This window comes from Thermobia domestica, chromosome 3 (assembly GCF_964235325.1).
Source record: "Thermobia domestica chromosome 3, izTheDome1.hap1.1, whole genome shotgun sequence".
Classification (NCBI taxonomy): Eukaryota; Metazoa; Arthropoda; class Insecta; order Zygentoma; family Lepismatidae; genus Thermobia; species Thermobia domestica.
The window spans coordinates 237,101,125-237,121,284 of record NC_137456.1 but is presented as its reverse complement, the minus strand read 5'-3'; the positions used below and the strand labels follow the sequence as shown (position 1 = coordinate 237,121,284).

The 20,160-nt window shown below is 33.7% G+C and overlaps 1 protein-coding gene across 1 annotated transcript in view; it reads left to right on the top strand.

The window, feature by feature from the left end:
- The window catches only part of LOC145681598 (glycine receptor subunit alpha-2-like), a 102,063-nt gene that overhangs the window by 57,158 nt on the left and 24,745 nt on the right, over positions 1 to 20,160 (top strand). The window contains exons 3-5 of the mRNA XM_081753223.1: positions 4,297 to 4,364; positions 9,137 to 9,247; positions 17,872 to 17,972. Of these exons, the coding sequence (XP_081609349.1) occupies positions 4,297 to 4,364; positions 9,137 to 9,247; positions 17,872 to 17,972 (280 nt within the window). The remainder of the gene's footprint in view (positions 1 to 4,296; positions 4,365 to 9,136; positions 9,248 to 17,871; positions 17,973 to 20,160) is intronic.

The window sequence follows — 20,160 nt, the reverse complement described above, 5'->3', positions numbered from 1 at the left end:
CATAAATCATGTTAAGGTCACATGAACAGTACTAAAGCAAATGGTCAAACAAATCCCAGCATGAAATGCTTGATTGTTGTTAAATACAAGAACTCAATTCTAACAAGTAGCGAACACCTGTTCCAGTTAGTTACCTATCGCAGTTTTGATATGAAAACTAGTCTTGTCTTTGTTACAAACAAGTTCCTTATCACTGAAGGTGGAAACAAGTTTCTTTTTTTAATTTCTTATCAGATGTAGAAGGAAAATCAAAAAATAAAGTTAAAAGAGCTCTTTGTGCTGGAATTACAAACTGATATATTGAGATTGAAGATCGATATTGAATCCCATAAAAATGATTATCATCTTTCATCTGCAACGTGTTTGCTTTATCTTTCACTTGCATAATAGATTATTATTTAAAGAAAAAACACCACGAGATTGATTTGAAGTGTTTAGGCCTTTCTGAATGCGAGTACGCTTTCCCTCCCCTTCGTTTTCCATGATGTGGTTGCATACTTAAAATCGTGGCTTTTAAGATTTGTTCTTTCTGAAGAAAGAAGGCGGCAAATTGCCTGGGGTCGGCCCTGAGTAGCCTTATGTCATTCCTTCAACAGATTCAATGTATCTGATGAAGGCAATAGTATACTATTGAAACTGTAATCTAGATTAATAATAACAGGTGTTTGTTAGGTCAGGTTTTATTTTTATTTAAGTTATACGAAGTTTCAAAGTTAGAATGAGCAGTATTCAACCAATTGGGTTAAAAAAATAAAATAATAAGAAATTTAGAATTGACAGACATGGAGCTGAGACTGCTGAAATTGTTTCCATTACCTATATTCGCCAATTAACAACTACAGCGAACAGGATATCTTCATAGTAGTAATTATTATTAGCAGTAAAATCTCCAGAACTTTGGACGAAAATATTACCCAATATAAGGATATTGCACGGATCCGAACAAAATTAAGAAGTCTACGAGATGAAAATACATTTATCAGGAGGTATGACAAAAATAAGTTTAAAAACTTACGCGTCAAGAAACATCTTACGGGTACAAATAGAGAACATTTGATTGGAGATCTTTCCACGAAATTAAAAAGAACACTGTAAATTATTATAGATTCAAGAATTTTATTTCGAAACAAAATAAAACTCAAAGACAGATTTTGACAACCGTTTATTCTTTCAAAAGCAGCAAAAATTTAACATAAATAAAAGCTGAATAACAAATGGGAGACAATGATTTCAAAATTTGTCGAAAATTCACATACTGTAATAAGAATACTATTATGAATAAGCAACTTCCACTTGCCACACAAAATAACACACAGCGTAAGCTCTCCAATTTACAACGCACTGCATTGATATTATGTATCAGCTATACTTGTGCATGGGAAGATTGCGAACTAAGTCCATTGTTTACAAGTGACATTTGACATGTGACACTACTTTCATCTGAAATTTCCTATGTACATTTTTTTCTAAGGAAATAAGAGGAATAAGTTAAGTCTAATCATATTTGTGTGAGAACAATCTTAGATATACCTTAAGTAATTTTATGTCGAATATTCAAAACTATTTAATATGAGATCAAATATTGAACCACGTAACTTTAAACATTAAAAAGTACTTTTTAAAAAACGACAACAATATGCCTACAGAGCAGAATTTTTCTTTACTGGAAAATGTCTACAATTTATAGTTAGTATTTGTTGTGTCAAAGCGAATCACTTTAGTGACAACTTTTTGCGTTCCTCATGTTTATCTTCATCTTCAAATTACTACAGCTGTATACAATAACAAAACAAAATGAGAAAATGGATAATGTATACTCCTCTACAGCATTGCTGCTCTTGACTGAATAACACATAGTCGTTACCAGTCTCCATACTTCATCATTTTACATTCCCTTATCAGTTACGAAACTACTGGAGTGGTGAGATACACCCCTTTGACGTAAAAACATTGTTGCCACTATTTTTATCCAACCATGTAGCGTATCAAGGGTGCCCATCCTCCCAAGGGTCTGGTTCAATCTTCAATTTACCACCTTTTCCCAAACCTACCATTCTCTTCCCAAAATTAGCACTCTGTTCCCCAAATGCATATTTCTTCCCAGTATTTACTATTCTTCAGTTTGATTGTGGCATTTTCAACAAAAAATTATACCTGCCCTAAAATTCTAATAGGCACAACTTGTGACCTAAAAACTTCCCTGTGGGCACCACTATAGCTTACAGAGTAATATAACAACATTAATATAAATAAATAACAACATTATAATAACATTATAAATAATAACATTAATTACAACTCGCACTTAGGATCCTTCTATTGCTATTTTCAGTGACTTATGAATTACACATACTTATAAACATTATTAATCTATGAACACTGACGAAGACAATTCTGCATATACTGAAATCATTTTCCAATTCTCACTATTTTTGTTATAAACATTTCAGTATTTAACATTTTATTTTATTCTTCTTTGGGTAAAGCTAAAACCAAACTACTCGTAACGAAACCAAGTATCTATTAATCGGCTATTTTGTTATATAGCGTTCAATACGAATAAATTCGGTTAGGTTATACATGTCTCAATGTTGATCAAATATTATGGGGCGATTAGGGAGCTACTGAGAAATAGATAAATCCGGTTTTTTTTTTTTTTTAAAAAAAAAAAGTGTTGGAATTTGCGATGTGCTGACGACTAATTTCCAAGTTCAGTCGTCGATTTCAATCTTTTCGGGAATTTTGGCGAGAAATTTTTCATTTCCACTTGCATACAGCGGCATAACCAGTGTCATCAAAACTCTAGCCTCTCTTCCACAAACCTGAATATTTCAACATTTGACAAATAATGTATTACTGGGCGGAATGAGAACTAAAACCCAATATTACTTATCAGGACAAATATCGAGATTTAGTATATGTTCCAACAAAACTAGGACCTTTTGATACTGCTCAGATAAATATCAATAAAAGTGTTGTCAGTATTATTATTATTATTATTATTATTATTATTATTATTATTATTATTATTATTATTATTATTATTATTATTATTATTATTATTATTAACAGAACTTGTTAGTTATTTTGAATGATATCACTAATAATAAATCTATAAATATCTGTATCATTTATTGTTTTCAAGTCTTTAAAATCTATGAAATTTCTTCGTAAAATGTTTCATTAACATTTTTTTAAAAAAATATGTTGTTATTTGTTGGAATATTGAGATGAGTTTACTAATACAGGAAATAGAAAACACCATAAGCAGTTAAAGTGAAAAAAAAAATATTTCTCTTCACTTTTTTCTTTCCTTCTTTCTTCTGAGTTCACTTTGATCATCGTGCATACATAAATATATTGGAATAATGTATGTAAGACAGCTTACTTACCTATATAATTTAGACAAAAATTACGTAGAGAGAACGAAAACACAACAGTCCATTTTACAACCATTTTTCATTCTCGATCATCTGCCACTAAAAGTTTTACAACTTCTTTGCATACTTTATTCTCAGTTGGTTGGCAATACTGATGGAAATAAGACAGAACTAGTAGATTTTTCTGACTGCTTGAAGCCGTATCCGCTGTTCCCATCCATGCAAAATATTAGAGCCCGTATGCTCACCGCTACTTTCTTTTAACAGTCAACAACGTACAACTATACAATTTTATATTTCTGAAGCACTCAAATGTAAACGAACTTTTATTTATACATGCAACGTTGGCAGATTGATTGGATAAGTGCCAACAAAGGAACCTATTTAAAAATTTCAGTAATTGCTTTCTTCTGCATATTTTTAATGATGTAATGATTTATGTATTGTCTTTTTTTTACTTTCATATTGTTTTTTTTTCCTCGAAAATGGAAAAATGTATTAAGTGAAAACTGGGATAAAAATTCTTTGTACATTAGTTCAAAATCATTTCTACGTATATTTTTGCAGAAACTATGTTCGTACAGTAAAGCCTGTCTTCAACAGAATCAAGTGGCACCATCTTTCACATCTTTTGTATACAGATTTTCGTTTAAGCAGGTTAAACTAACTATTTAAAAATGCAAGTAATGTTAGAATTATTTCTTCAAACACATACTTCAATCGAATAGAAGTTTTGTCATACATAGCTTTCACTGTATATTCTTAGGATGATTATCCTTGTCGCAGTAGTCAAATTTATGCTCTTTGTGTTTCTACGGAAATGAGTACAATAATTTCTCTTAGCTTTTTGTCGGTAAAATTAAGATTTCATGGTAACAAATAAATTGTGTACAAAAATTTTTTTTTTATTTTCTAGGGGATCCGGTTACCATCAACATAAGTTTTGCTCTTCTTGCAATTCCAAAAGTTCGGGAAACTGATTTGGTAAATATATATCACTTTAAAACTTCATTTATATTTTATCTTCAACTTTTATGAAAGTATACAAGTTTCGTATAACCTATGTACTTCTTCGAGTTTGTTTCTTGTGTGGGTCATTAAATATATATATATTATAAAAACCTTATAATGTGTATAAAGCTATTATATATCATATATAGTTTTATTATAATAGAATAGTATTACAATAACTTTCTTCAGAGAATTTCTGATCTTTCTGAGTATTTTAAAGAATGCTTCAAACTTTTTATTGTTATCATTATTTGGAACAGCTTGAGATATCAAACTTGTGCAAACAGAATTGTAACTCTTACAATTTCTGAATATATCCTTCATAGTACATACTAAAAGTATGATACGTAAGCGATTTTACTATATATGAATCTTTATCAATACTCAAATGTTTGCGTACATTTTAATATTTTATATCTTTGATGTTAATTGTCTAAAATTCATTATCAAAATATTGAAACTATCCTGCAGTATAATAGTTTGCATGTGCGTGTCTCTTTTCACCATTACTTGCATTAATACTGTTGTAGAAATATTTACCATTTATCGTAGGTTGGAACAATGGCAGACGAATGTGATCTTGTACATCTTCGTCTCGTATAAAGGTTAAGAAAATGCAGTTACTCGATGAATACAACTAGGCAAAAATTAAAGAAAAAAAGCTTTATATTGTTGTTATTTTATTGTTGCTTTATAATTTTTATGTTTTTGCTGTAAGATGTGTGACATAATTTTCCCTTCTCATAATTTACTTGTTTTTCCTGTTGATTCCTAAGTTCAAAAACGTGAACAAAACACCTTTTTGCATCAGCAATAGATAAGCAATGAAGTGGTCAGAAACATTTGTGCGATTTTCTAAGCGCATTAAAAGGTGAAAATACGGATATCCAAAATTCAACAATTTCTGTAAGAGATTGACGTATGATAATGATATCAACAAACAAAGAAACAAAAAAATAAAAGAAGCAGCCAGAAAATTTAAAATTGTAACTTACTGGATGTGACCAGATGTAAAAGTCGCCTTATATTAGACATAGTCTCACTTTTCACATTCTGATAGCTACAAGTTTTCAAATTTCATTTACATTGTTAAAATGAACTCAACACTGTCCAGTCTTTTTTTCTATCTTTTTTTTCTGACACATAAATTCCTCTTTTGACTGCATAAACCATCTGATATATTTCTGCGGCTTAATATTCCCTGCTTTCCTATCTCTCGCAGAACATGCATACATTACAGCAGTTTATTCGACACCTTCTGCACAATATTCTCAAAATCCTTCCATATCTGTCATTAACAGATGAGAGTACACTTACATAACCATTCTATCTGGGAACGACGCAACTGATCTTGATTGTCTATAACGAATTGTTTCACCCCATTCCCTCCATTTTCATGTACTAATTCTTATTTTTATTACAGAAGCCTGATTACCTTATTTCCGACCGATTTTCAAAGTAAACTTGTCCTTGGAAACCTAACACAACAACGAGTTATGTTCTATTAAACCACCAGTGTTATGGACTACCTCCAACTGCACAATTTCCACTGAAAGAAACTACGTTTGAGCATGGGCATACCAATTTCATCCCATTTTCCCTGCTGATTATCGTAAAACGTATAGGCTAGTGAGAGTATGGGAGTGACGATATTTTATATGTCGTCTTAACAGTCAAAACGCGTGAAAGTCAATTTACCTAGCGTGTCAGTGCTTTCGACAGGAATGTCGTAAAAGTGGTAACATGAATTCATGTATCTTGTTCCATATCATGATGAAAACAGATATGACTTGGCGATAAGGCTGGACGTTTTGTGTATGTGGATTCAATTGGATTCTTGTTTGCTGCATACAAACGATGGATCGCTTTTCTATAGATTGAGGTCTAATGGAATCCTGTAAATAGGAGAATTATCTTCATGTTTTTTTTTACACTTTATGTATCTCTAACTCCCTCTCCTAATCATATCTGACGACAATTATGATATCCTGCGGAAAGTTTTCCCTCAATTGGCGGTAAAACTGTACGTCTCTTGCCAGAGATGCTACAGTACGTAATTACCCGTATGTTACAATTACGCTTAAGAGAAATGTAGGCATGTTAATCAATGTGACTACTGTCTTTCATTTTGACCCTGCGAAGTGTCTTTCATATAGTTTACGATAGTTTGCCTACGTTCAGCAAAGTATCTAGTTTGGCCGTTGTGGACGCACTGCAGGCCAAGATGGCATTGAATGACGTGGATAACAGTGAACTGTGCCAGATTTAATCTCTGAACCATGTCACGTTGAGGGGTAGATATTCCTGGCCTCCCAGTCAATGACTTCTACGAAGCACCTGAGGCGACACTTTCGCTGGTAACCGTGAACAGGCCCCTTTTGGTGACGAATTTTTCTACATGTAGTTCCGTTTATGACTTTCTGTCCACGAAATCTAACTCCGGCCACTTCGTTTGTTAAACCACATTTCCGAACACTGTTTCGCTATTCCATTTACGAAAAATAGGCGTGGAAAAGAACCATGATATATCCTTCCTGACAACAATTCGCTTCTGATAGCACTTCATTAGTCCTAACACGATGTTTCCTGCAAGCTACAAAATCAGACTGATAGCGACGTTGGTTTAACTACACATATAACATCATCGTTTCCAAATCGGTCGGATGTAAATCAATCAACCTTCTACATAATTTTAAATTATTTTTTTTTATTTTTTTGATGTATTAATTTTTATTACTTAATATGTTCATTTAATGTTCTTTTATATATATATTTCTTTTCTTTCTATCTACATGGTATATAGTATTTCTTTTGTTTCTAGTTTTATTCTCTGTCTGATGAAACACTTAGCGAAAGTATTTAATGAGCTTTTAATTTTTGTCATTGTGCTTTATTCTTCTTTGGTAAGTAATCTGTTTACCATACCCGCTTAAGATTCCAGTTGTGTACGTATGTATGTATGTATACTCCGTCGGTGCGGAAGACCCAAATTCAATTCCTAGTGGGAGTTCAAGTCATTCGGATCCCACATTAAGTTGTAGGTCCATGTCTTATACAACCTCGCTGCTGAAAGGGACGCTAAAATCCGATCCAACCAGAAATGCGATTTCCAAAACTTTATTTTTTCTGAATATGGTATGAACACTATTTTGAAACAAATGTACATTCAATAATATGAGACTTCTATCAATAAAAATGTTTTATCTTTTCAGTGAGGTCTGAACTATCTGAGACATGTTCAATTGTAATTGCAATATATATTTTTAAAATTATTATAATGAACTTCATCTATGGGTTGAAAATAAAGTGGATTGGTCCAATAGTTTAGGGAAATTCATAATTAAACTTAGTAATTCCAATTATAAGTTTGTGTTACAAGCTTCTATACTACACCACTGCTTATTAAGCAATTACATCGATAAAGTCGTTTTGTTGCACTGGAAGTACAGAGATGATTACACTAGTACATGTGTAGAATTAACGAGAATTTGCAGTAAAATAATCAGTTTCGTCGAACCTATTTATCACCAAATTAAACATTAATTTAAATTATTTTTTTATGTTAAATTAATCAGCAAACACAGAATGTGTTTCTGTAGAAACTAACTGTAAACAGAGAAGTTAAAACGAAAACCAAGACTTGATGCTGTATATAATCACATTTTCTATTAAGATAAACCACGATTAAGATAATTGTGAAGTATACTCTCGTTAAACTTTTCATTATGATACTAGCAAGCCTACATCATGATTAATGAGATACAGGGCCGGCGCGAGGGGGGGATCGAGCCGTGCCACCGCCCAGGGCGGCAAGTCTGATGGGCTGCAAAATTTGAAAAAAGAAAAGAATATAGGGGCGGCAAAATTTGAGAAAGAAAACAATAAAGGGGCGGCATGTGAAAGTACCGCCCAGAGCGGCAAAACTTCTAGCGCCGGCCCTGATGAGATATGGCTAATGACTAATGAGATACAGCCCAATTTTTTATTAACTTTTAAACTTCCATTTTGGTTTAACTATAACATTATGCAAAGACGAGACATTTATCAATCGATAGACTACATTGAGCTGAACAAAATGAGATGTTTGAGGATAAATTCTGATTTGTAGTTTTTGAGAAAATCAAGAACGAATTTTTAACACATTTAAAGTTATGTTCTTAAATTAACTAATATTAACTAATAGCTTTTATTTTCGTAAAGTAGGTTTATTTATTTATTTATGTACTGTATATGTATACGTAATAGCCATTTAATTATTTGTAATAGCCAGTATATATATTTATTTATGTATATATAATGTAATAACCAGTTTGTTTATTTATTTATGTTTCTACGTATATGTAATGTAATAGCCAGTTCATTTATTTATCTATGTACCGTATATGTATATGTAATAGCCATTTAACTATTTGTAATAGCCAGTTTATTTATTTATATTCGTAGGTATATGTAAAGTAATAATCAGTTTATTTATTTATTTATGTACTGTATAAGTACATGTAATAGCCATTTAATTATTTGTAATAGCCAGTTTATTTATTTATGTATATGTAATGTAATAGCCAGTTTGTTTATTTATTTGTGTTTTGTAAATGTGATAGCCATTCAATTCAAACTTATTTTTCGCTTTATTGTTTTCGATCGGGAGTCATTACTCATGAATATTTTGACAAATATACATATTCATGATAAAAATAAACATGTCTTGTCCCGTCTATGAACGCGGGTTGCTCTCTGCGTTTCAGGATATGGATTTAACATTTTTCCTTGAAGCAAACTGGTTTGATTGTCGCATTACTACAGCAAGTCAAATTCTCTTGTCTGAAGAAGAAATGAAGAAGTTCTGGCAGCCAGATGTAAGTATTTGATATATATACGTATGTATAAAAGTCAGTTTTTTAAAATCTCAAATTTCGCGTACTTTATCGGAAATACAAGTTCACAATGAGAGATCAGATGTGAATATTTGTAGGAAACAAATATATAACTTTCCAGAGAGATAGTATAGTTAATTGTTGATAAGTTAACTTATTATGTTGTTATTATATTGCACGTGAATGATGCCTTGTAATAAAATATAGAATTATTCTTGCACTTACTATTGATATATTTTCAGCAAAACGAACACCGTTTTGAACCTACATGAAATTCTTCATGGCTTTAGTAGTTAAAGAAGAAAAAGGAATTAAAATTAAAAGCAAAACTATAAAATTAACTGGCATGGATCTGTTTTACGTGTAGATAACTTCATTGAAGTAAATTCTTCCAGAAATTCTGTCTTAGAATTTTAGTATCTTGTCTTTTCTGTATGTTAGTTGCCTTCAGAATAGGTACGATTCTGAAAACACATCCAGAATTGTGATCTAGTCCTAGTCCAATTGGCCTGCATCCAAATTCAACCGAGATTCCTTATTTGAATAAACACTAATTTTACAACTAACCTTTGTGTGTTATTATAAGGATAAAAATTCGTATAAATCCAATAATAATATAAAGATACTAGTTATGGAATCCTTTTCTAATATTCAAATAAAAAATCTATGATTGAGTTTGAACATGATTCAACTGGAACATGACTGGACCACAATTCTGGATGTGTTTTCGGAATATATGAGACGTGTTAAAAGCTCTGTATCCTAATAACATGACGATACCATAGGAGAAATAAAGAATCTCCAGGAGAACTAAATTCAGAGAAATTATCTACAAATAGAATGGATCTATTCAAATTTACTTTTAATTTTTATTTTGATCTTATTTCCATTTTTCCTACATTGTTTCCAAAACCCGAAGTCAAGATCTTTGAAGGTAGATTCGTCTTAATTATCTTTGTTCTTAGTGCTTGGAGTGCTAGGTGCAAGGTTAATCTATAACTGATAACTTATTATATTGTAATATCCTATGTGATGTCGTAAATAAGCAGTTCCACGCTTCAATGTTTACAAACAACACCACATGGTTCGGCAAGAGGATCTTCCACCAGAGGGACCTGCTATCACCTGCAGACGACGTTTAGCCCCTCCTACGGAGCAGAAGACGAAATCGAAGCAGAAGCGCCACCGCCACCCAAGGGACGCTATAAATTGGGCAGAAGAATCCAGCTCAGTACCAGTTTTCTGGTGACCCTCCTACTGTCTGCTTCGGGACTTTAGGAGTAACCTATCCCAGGGCCTCTAGTCTGCTACGGGACTACGCCTATCCTTTCTCCTGGCTTTGCCTGCTTCGGGGCTCTGTCTGGGAATCCAAACCTCAGCCACTTTGCCTGCTTCGGGGCTCTGTTGGCCATCTAACCTACCCACTGCTTGCTTCGGAGCTTTGGGAACCTAATTCCACTCCACTTTGCCTGCTTCGGGGCTCTGTTGGAGATCCTGTCTGCGACCTTACGGTCAAAGACTACCTTTCACCTACCCTTTTAAAGTAGAGAACAAATTGTATAGTATTTTTGTACAAATACTCTTATAGTGGATTTTTATAATAAAACTGGTAGTGGGAGTCGATTCCGGACACTCTTTTTATTAATTGCTCTACCTCTTCCTTATATGAGACGAAATTACACAAAGTTTTACATGGTGGAGGCTTGACCGACTCAGAATAAGCTCTGAATACTCCCCTACCGGACAGTATTTTTATTAATCGGAAGTGGACATTTTTTCTTTGGAAGGTATGTGAATTTTAAGTGTTAGTGCTTTTAGTGAACTGAATTTTGTTTATGCCTCAAACTAGAACTGGTAAAAACACTTTTCCAGAAAACAATTTTAACATGGAGCAGAATTCGCGCCCTTCTTTTAATATACCACACCTCACTAAGTATTCGGGACACGTTACGGAGGACCCCGATAGATTTTTTATGCTCTTTGACCATCTGGCACTATTACATTCATGGAATGAACAGAAAAAGAAAGAACTATTACCTATGTACTTACAAGATGTAGCACTTGATTTAGTCCTACAGTTAAAGGCCCAGAATCAGTTAGACGCGCTTAATTATGAACAATTAAAAGACAAATTAGTTGCACTGAGTAGACCAAGATTACCGGCATATCGAGCGGAATTCGAAATTTTTCAAGTCCAACAAGGTGAAAACGAGCCAGTAGATGCTTATTTTCTCAGAAAATTAAGGGTCATTAGACAAGTTCTGCCTCAGGCCACCGAGGAGCAGAAAATAAATTATTTATCCTTAGGTTTAAAGAAAACTTTTTTGCAAAAGATAGCGTTAGAAACATTTACAACTGTTCACGCCTTACAAACGCATTTACACAACCTCGAGAAAGCAAATGACTTAATGAAGAAACGAGATTACGTGGAATTACAACAGGCATTCTATTCACTCTGCGATCAGAGTTCACCAGTCAGCAGTTTACATTCATCAGCAATCGCTGGCGCTTCCTTCCCTGTGCATCATCAACAACTGACCTATCCAATATGTAACCCAACACCTAGTTGGAATCAATACCAGCAACCAGCTTCAGTTTTTCCTACACCCTCAGCACCACAGCTACAGGGTGCATCACAAAATCAGATAATTCCAAATCCTTCCCCCCAAGTTGCTAATCCGAATCCCCCTCCCGAACCCCCCGCGCCTAGCACATCTAGTAATTCCAGTGCAAACAATACATTAGATTTCACTAAATTAGCAAATCAAATGGCTGAACTATCTCTTCTTGTAGCTCAAAATGCCATTAAGAACTCACAATTTAGGAGAGGTGGACGTAATAATTATAGGTCGAAAAATACAAATAATGGAAATCAAAATCGGCAGAGAAATGGAAATAAGAACAATTCTAAAAATAATAATAAAAATAATAATAGTAATCCTAGGCCGGAAACAGTTACAGTATGCGGTACGTGCTATAAAAAAGGTCATTCTTCCAGTACATGTTATAAGAATAATCAGCAGGGAAACGCCTAAGAGGGCCCCAGGACAAATCCTCTCAAGAACATGTTCTGAGGGCCGAGAAACAGGAAATAAGTGAACAACAAAGATTGGCAAATACATCACTTTATGCAGTAGCTCCGTTATCAGATAGAAGGGAGAACATTAAAATGTTAAATCAGGAACATAAATTATTAATTAATGTAACAATTAATAAAGAAAAGTATCCTGTAATCATAGACACTGGCAGTTCATTGAGTCTTTGGCCTAAAAATTGGCTTCCACCAAACACAAAATTGATTTCTTTTAGCACTAATCTACGAGGAATTGAGAATTCTGTCGTAAATTTACGCTATATAGCTTTGATTACATTCAGAATTGGCTCAACAACATTTTCTCATTCAGAATTTTAGAGCATGGAGATTTTTTGCCTTTATTCGGTGAAGACATTCTAAATCGATTACAGACCAAAATTGACTTAAAGAATAACATGTTGTCAGTATACAAGAAACCACGGCCTCCGCAGTATCCAATTGAAATTGATACCCAGGAAAAATTATCTGCTAACGCTATACATACAATAAAACAGCACAAGTCGGCTGATGTTTTTACAACTCGAAAGGTTACCATACCAGCCAGGTCACATTTCTTTTTACCAATTAGTGTCAAGAATCGGCAAAAGAATAATAAATATTTTTTCATCTCTCCATTAGAAAATTTGCTGGACAAATACGGACTACAAACGTTACCTACTAAGGTACCTAAGAATAATTTGACTTTATTGATATCAAATCCTACTAGTAGACCGGTAACGTTAGTAAAGAGCACCCCAATTGCTTACGTAGAAGAGAATCTTCAAGAAGTAGATTTACAGGGTAATTGTCAAGATAGTGGTCATGATGACGAAACTTTTTATAGATCAGAAAAAGAAATTCAGGATCGATTAGAAGAAACAAAATCATTTTTTAACATTAACTTATTTGACATAAACCCGGATTTATCAGAAGAAAAAAAGAAAGCCGTACAAGATTTACTCTTTAAATATAGAGATGTTTTTTCCTACACACCAACAGACATTGGATATTTCCGAGGTTATATGCATAAAATACGGATAGACAAAGGAGCACCCTTCCATCAAAGATCTCCTCCGGTTCCATTAGCAGTAAGACCTCAAATTGACTTACAAATTAAGCAACTCTTAGACGCAAATATTATCAAGGAAACTAGCGATAGTTCGTTTTCATCGCCACTTCTCATAGTGAAGAAGCCAAATACTTCAGAGTTCCGCTTAGTTCTCAACCTCCAAGCTTGTAATAGGTTCTCACATTACCTAAGTATACCATTTCAAAATACGGAGGATATTCTACACGTTTTAAGAGGAAAAAACTCCATATCCACAATCGACATAAAATCCTCCTATTTCCAGCTATTGTTGCATCCCAAAAGCCAAAAATACATGACTTTTGAGGTCAACCATACTAGAAAGGCATATAAATTCCAGAGGTGTACCATGGGTCACTCCAGTTCCGCCGCCGGACTCAGTATAGCTGTACGCATGCTTTTAGAGGGCCTACCACCCCGTATAACTGCATTCGCTGATGATTTGGTCATAGGAAGTAAAAATTGGAAACAACAGTTATCGGATTTAGAATTACTTTTTAAAAGATTAAGAAAGCATGATTTTCGTGCCAGTCCAAAGAAGACCCACTTACTATACACAGAATTGGACGTTTTAGGCTTCACAGTTAGTGGGAAAGAAATCAAGATTTCACCTAAAATCGCTAACAAGATTCGAAATTTTAAGAAACCAACTACTAAAAGAACTCTGAAAAGCTTTTTAGGATTATGTTCTTATTTAAGAGCACATGTCAAAAATTTCTCAGAAAAAATAGAACCATTTCAGTGCCTTTTAGACAAGAATTCAAAATTTAAATGGAACTCTCAGCATGACGAATTATTTGAGAAACTTAAGACTGACATCATACACGCGCCATCTTTGTTTCACTTCGATCCCTCACTGGAAATACGTGTGTATACCGACGCTTCCTCTATCTCCGCAGGAGGCTTATTAGCATGTTATAACCAAAAAACGAAACAAGAACGTGTTGTTGCCTATGCTAGTAGACGTTTTACACCAAGTGAAAGGAAAGCATCCACTTGGCAAAAAGAGCTGTACGCCTTAATATATGTTTTGAGAAAATTTAGATACTTCCTACTAAATACAAGATTTAAATTATTTATAGACGCCAAATGCTTGACATCTCTCACAACACAAGCGGACAAAGTTGGGAAATTTAGTCGCTACCGAATATTCTTAGCAGACTACAATTTCGAAATACAACACATTAAAAGTCAATTACACCCAGCGGACATCTTCAGTCGTTTAGAAGATAAACAGGAGATTAAACAGGGAGAAAAACAAGAAATTGACAATTTCTCGGACACGGAAGATGCTAAAGTATTTGCATCCCATTCTTTAGACACTACTCTCCAAATTGAACAACCTATAATCCTACCAAATTTAGCAGAAGAACAAAGGAAAGATCCTTCATTCTCTGACATTATTACTGTTTTGGAAAATAAGGAACCTAATAAGTTGTCTACTTTTCGAGCCGCAAAATATTTTTCTCTAAAGGACGGGATATTATACAGAACACAGAAGCATCCCCAATTAGGATTGTTATATCTACTTTGTGTGCCGAAATCTTTATTAAGTAAGTGGTTTGATGCCTTACACAATAACCCAATGGCACCACACTTTGGATATACCAAAACATATCATTCGGCGCTTAGGAAATACTACTTTCCTAATATGAAAGCGTACATTGCCAACAGAATTAAAACATGCATTTCCTGTCAGAAACTCAAGAAATTACCAGTTAAACCAGCGGGTCAATTACTCCATCACCCACCTAAGCCGATCGCAACAGCTTGGCAATATGATTCTATTGGAAAAATAACAGTGGGAAATGGACAGTTTAAACACATATTAGTGGCCATAGAAATGTGCACAAGATATTGTGTGACCAAGGTTGTGGACAACATAACAGCGGAAGAAATTGAACAATTTCTCATATATGACATCATACTCAAATTTGGACCTTTTTCATATTTATACCTGGATAGACATCCAGTACATAACGCTAAGAGGCTGCAAAATTTGGCAAAATGCTATAACTTTGAATTTAAATTTTGCCCTGCATACGACCATAAAAACCTAGGGGTAGTGGAAACATTCCACAAGACAATACAGAATGCACTTAAATTTTTCGTGCAAGAAAACCAAAATCTTTGGCCGAAGCTGATACCATATATTACATTCGCTATTAATACATTTGTGCAAGCCGGAACTAAATATTCTGCTTTTTTCCTCATGTATGGTTATGAACCTAAGACCATCTCTGATATTGCGTTAGCGTCAACTCCAACATTATGTGTCAACAAAGAACATTTGAATAAAATACGTGAGAGTGTACAGAATAACTTGATCGCTAGCTATAATAAGCAGAAAAAGTATTTCGATAGCAGACACCGACAAACTCAATTTGAAAAGGGACAAAAAGTACTAGTCTACTTTCCTAATCGGCAAATAGGAGTGCCGGAAAGTTTTTCAGCTTCCTATGTTGGACCCGTTCAAATCCTGGATAGACTGAATCCTAACCTTTATAAGATAGAATTTCCAAATTCTTTTCGGAAGAAAATACAAGAAATCTCAATAGACCGAATCAAGCCATTTTATCAAGAATTACAAGACATAGAACAGGATAAATAAGTTCTTTTTATTCTCTACACGAAAAAAAAAAAAGTGCAGTACTCACACTAGGAAGAAAGAAATACAAAGACGACTTCAACAGATAAAAACACTTTTCATAACAACACAAACATTCATTTCCTCTTTGTTTTATAAAAAGCTGAATCATTATTCTGCAACTGAATGAAAAAAAAAGTGCTGATATCTGCATTTCCGCATTTAAAAGGCAACTGATCTTTTACAAGGACAGCCAACATAATTCTACATTTTCATCGATATTTTTTCTTTTCTTCTGAGAACTACATATTGTCACCGACATTATGCAACATAAATATTGTACAGGACGTTTCAAAAGTTATGACCACATCTAAATTATACAGGATGACCAGGAATTCAGGACCATTATTACTATTGTCATTGACATTTAAAATTGGATTATTTTATTGAAATACATATCTTTAGTGCATATATTTTAGAAACTTTTACACCTTATACAGGGTGACCAAGAAATCACGCCGTTCGAATCAGAACTTTCCAATATAAATTATCTTTATATCTCAGTGTCAATAGCAGCTTTTTTAATAATTCTAACTCTTATTATTTTATACATATTATATCGTCATCTTCGCTCGTTACCAAACAAATCTAGAACGAACCATATAGAAATTTCATCTCCTATTCCATTGGAAACATTTAATACCAATAATACAACTAAGGAGCAATCGCTAAGACAGACTCCAACTCCACTTACTATAAGTGAATTAGTTTATATTTATTGACGCCAAGCCAAAAACAGCCCTATCTCGAGGGAAATGAAGTATCATGTACCATGTACGGATCCTGCCTGTATATAGGGACCACCTGTTTAGTGCTCTATATTCCGCTACCACATTACTGCTCCGAAAAGTGATTTTCATTTATTTCAATGCCACAAGTGTTTAGTGTTCAGTGATTTCTTTTGTGTGTGTGATTCCTCAGTGTTGCCAACTATCACATAAACAAAAATAACCCTTCGGCTTATTTTTTAAACAAGCCAGGGGGGTGTAATATTCTATGTGATGTCGTAAACAAGCAGTTCCACGCTTCAATGTTTACAAACAACACCACATGGTTCGGCAAGAGGATCTTCCACTAGAGGGACCTGCTATCACCTGCAGACGACGTTTAGCCCCTCCTACGGAGCAGAAGACGAAATCGAAGCAGAAGCGCCACCGCCACCCAAGGGACGCTATAAATTGGGCAGAAGAATCCAGCTCAGTACCAGTTTTCTGGTGACCCTCCTACTGTCCGCTTCGGGACTTTAGGAGTAACCTATCCCAGGGCCTCTAGTCTGCTACGGGACTGCGCCTATCCTTTCTCCTGGCTTTGCCTGCTTCGGGGCTCTGTCTGGGAATCCAAACCTCAGCCACTTTGCCTGCTTCGGGGCTCTGTTGGCCATCTAACCTACCCACTGCTTGCTTCGGAGCTTTGGAAACCTAATTCCACTCCACTTTGCCTGCTTCGGGGCTCTGTTGGAGATCCTGTCTGCGACCTTACGGTCAAAGACTACCTTTCACCTACCCTTTTAAAGTAGAGAACAAATTGTATAGTATTTTTGTACAAATACTCTTATAGTGGATTTTTATAATAAAACTGGTAGTGGGAGTCGATTCCGGACACTCTTTTTATTATCAGCTCTACCTCTTCCTTATATGAGACGAAATCACACAAAGTTTTACAATATGTACAATTTTGTGTTACAAGTACATATTGATATAGCCAGTACAAAGTATGTATATTTATTTAAGCAGATAATAAAGAAAAAAGTCTTCCATATTGTTCAATTATAACCAATACATTTTCCTAAATTATTACAGCTTCATTTTCGAAATACCAAAAGTTGGCGTATGTTCGACAGAATTTTGGAGCGACCACTTTACAACATTAGAAAGGGGAAAATGGTTGTACGAAATGATAGGTAAGAAACGCATAATGATAGGAAACACGAATTAATGTCATTCCAGTAATTGGTTTCACTTCTTTTCCTTTCTAATTGAACAGTGAAAAGTGAAAATTAAAAACTGAGTAAGGGTAGTAGAAACCTTTAAAAGTGAGTGGTTTAATAAAATTCATAAAACAATTTTAGGTAAGATTATAATTATATTTCTAATTTTTCCTAACAAGTAACTAAACATATTAATTTATTAATTTAATATTACATTCTTTCGAAAATTTGGTAGAATTATACACAAAACATTCTCCGAATCATTATTAACAAATCATTAGCGTTTTATCAAGATCGGTCTCATGGTTACAGAGAAAATTCTCAACAAACTTGAATGTGTTTATTGATGTAGCAGAATCTAAATTTGAAAGTGTTGTTCCTTACACATTCTTTAAGACATTGTACAATAAAAATCAGTAAACATTTAAACAAAATCAGCCCTATAATTTCTGAGATAATCATGAATATTATTGTATGTTTAGATACACATGCGTACAAAAAATAGAATATTTTGATTTCCTTTAAAATGCAAATAGACTTGTTAATTGAAACCGATACTTTTAAAATTATGGGGCTTGAAGGAAAAAACTCTGTGATGGATATTCTACTTAACGTTTAACACGCCTGAACTTAACTCCGAGCTTTAAATAGTGTGCGCAAACGAATGTGTCGATAATTTATTAACATGTATTATTATTACTATTACTATTATTATTATTATTATTATTATTAATAATAATAATAATAATAATAATAATAATAATAATAATAATAATAATAATAATAATAATAATAATATATTCTTAAAAACTGCCTAAAACTTCTCGAAAAACTTACACGAAATCTCTGATGTGTTACCTCTATTTCATCCTTCCGCAATGTCCATATTTAGAATTAATGTATATTTAATTTATTTACTCTCTTTTTTTTAGTTGGTCACGGTGGCTCAGTGCTAGAGCGTTCACCTCTGGTGCCTGAAGTCCTTGGTTCGATCCCAGCTTGCGCTAAGCGAGTTCTGTGATGGACAAACACAGTGTGCGTGGATTTTCTCGGGGTTCTTCTGTTTCTCCCACTTTGTTCATTCCTTCATTTCATTCATTCCTCACCATCACCGTCTCCTTTAGCCTAACCGGCATAAGCGTGAGACATAAGACTTAAAAAATTCATCTCATTTCATTTTCGTTTCTTTTTTAATAAACAGAAAATTATCATTATACACTAGAATATGAAAGGGAAAAATTTACAAAAATAAAAACTTACTTAGAATAGTAGAAATCGTTAAAAGTAATTAATTTTTCCTATCAGAAGATTGGGTATTAATGTAATAATAAACACTTCCTAAAATTTAGTAGATTATACAAAACATTTTTCAAATTATCGTTAAGAAATCTCTAACGTTTCAACACGATTGGTCTCTTTGTTAGAAAGAAAATTGCCGATAAATTCGAATGCATAAAATATTCTCTACGTAACAGAGTGTTAATTGAAAGTGTTCTTCCTTAAACCTTCTGTAAGATATTCTTAAGAAATCAGTAAACGTGTGAACAAAATCAGCCCGATAATTTCCGAGGTAATCACGGATATTATCGTATGGTTAGCAAATAACATCTTTTGATTTATCGTGAAACGTAAATATACTTTTAATTGAAATCGATACTTTTAAAAATACGGAGGTTTTTAGGAAATTATAGACTTCTACTTAAGAACTTGAAGTTCGTATCCTAACTATTTTAGATTCATCATTCCTAGAATGGATTAAACTTTCGAATGACGCCTTTTGCATATGCCACAATCTATAAAATCGGGAGGATTTCCCAGAATTTTCCGAAGAAAACATTTCTTCCAAATGTCAGTGCCCATTCCAGGGCATCAACTTCAAGTATACAGGTATACGCTAAATGTATCTTGAAAAACTACTTGTCCTAGGCTATGTGTTTGCCAAGTTTCATTGAAATACGGCTTGTAGGTAAAAACATAAAAATATTTTTGTATCATATACATCAAATGAGAAATTCCGAAAAATTAATATAAACACTTAGCTGCTCGTTTCCTAGTATCATAGATTCATGGCTTTTAAGGCATTGCTTTTGGAATGAAGCATCGAATGTCACAGGTATATAAAGGACCTTCACTTTTGTTATGGAAAATTGACTTTCGTTAA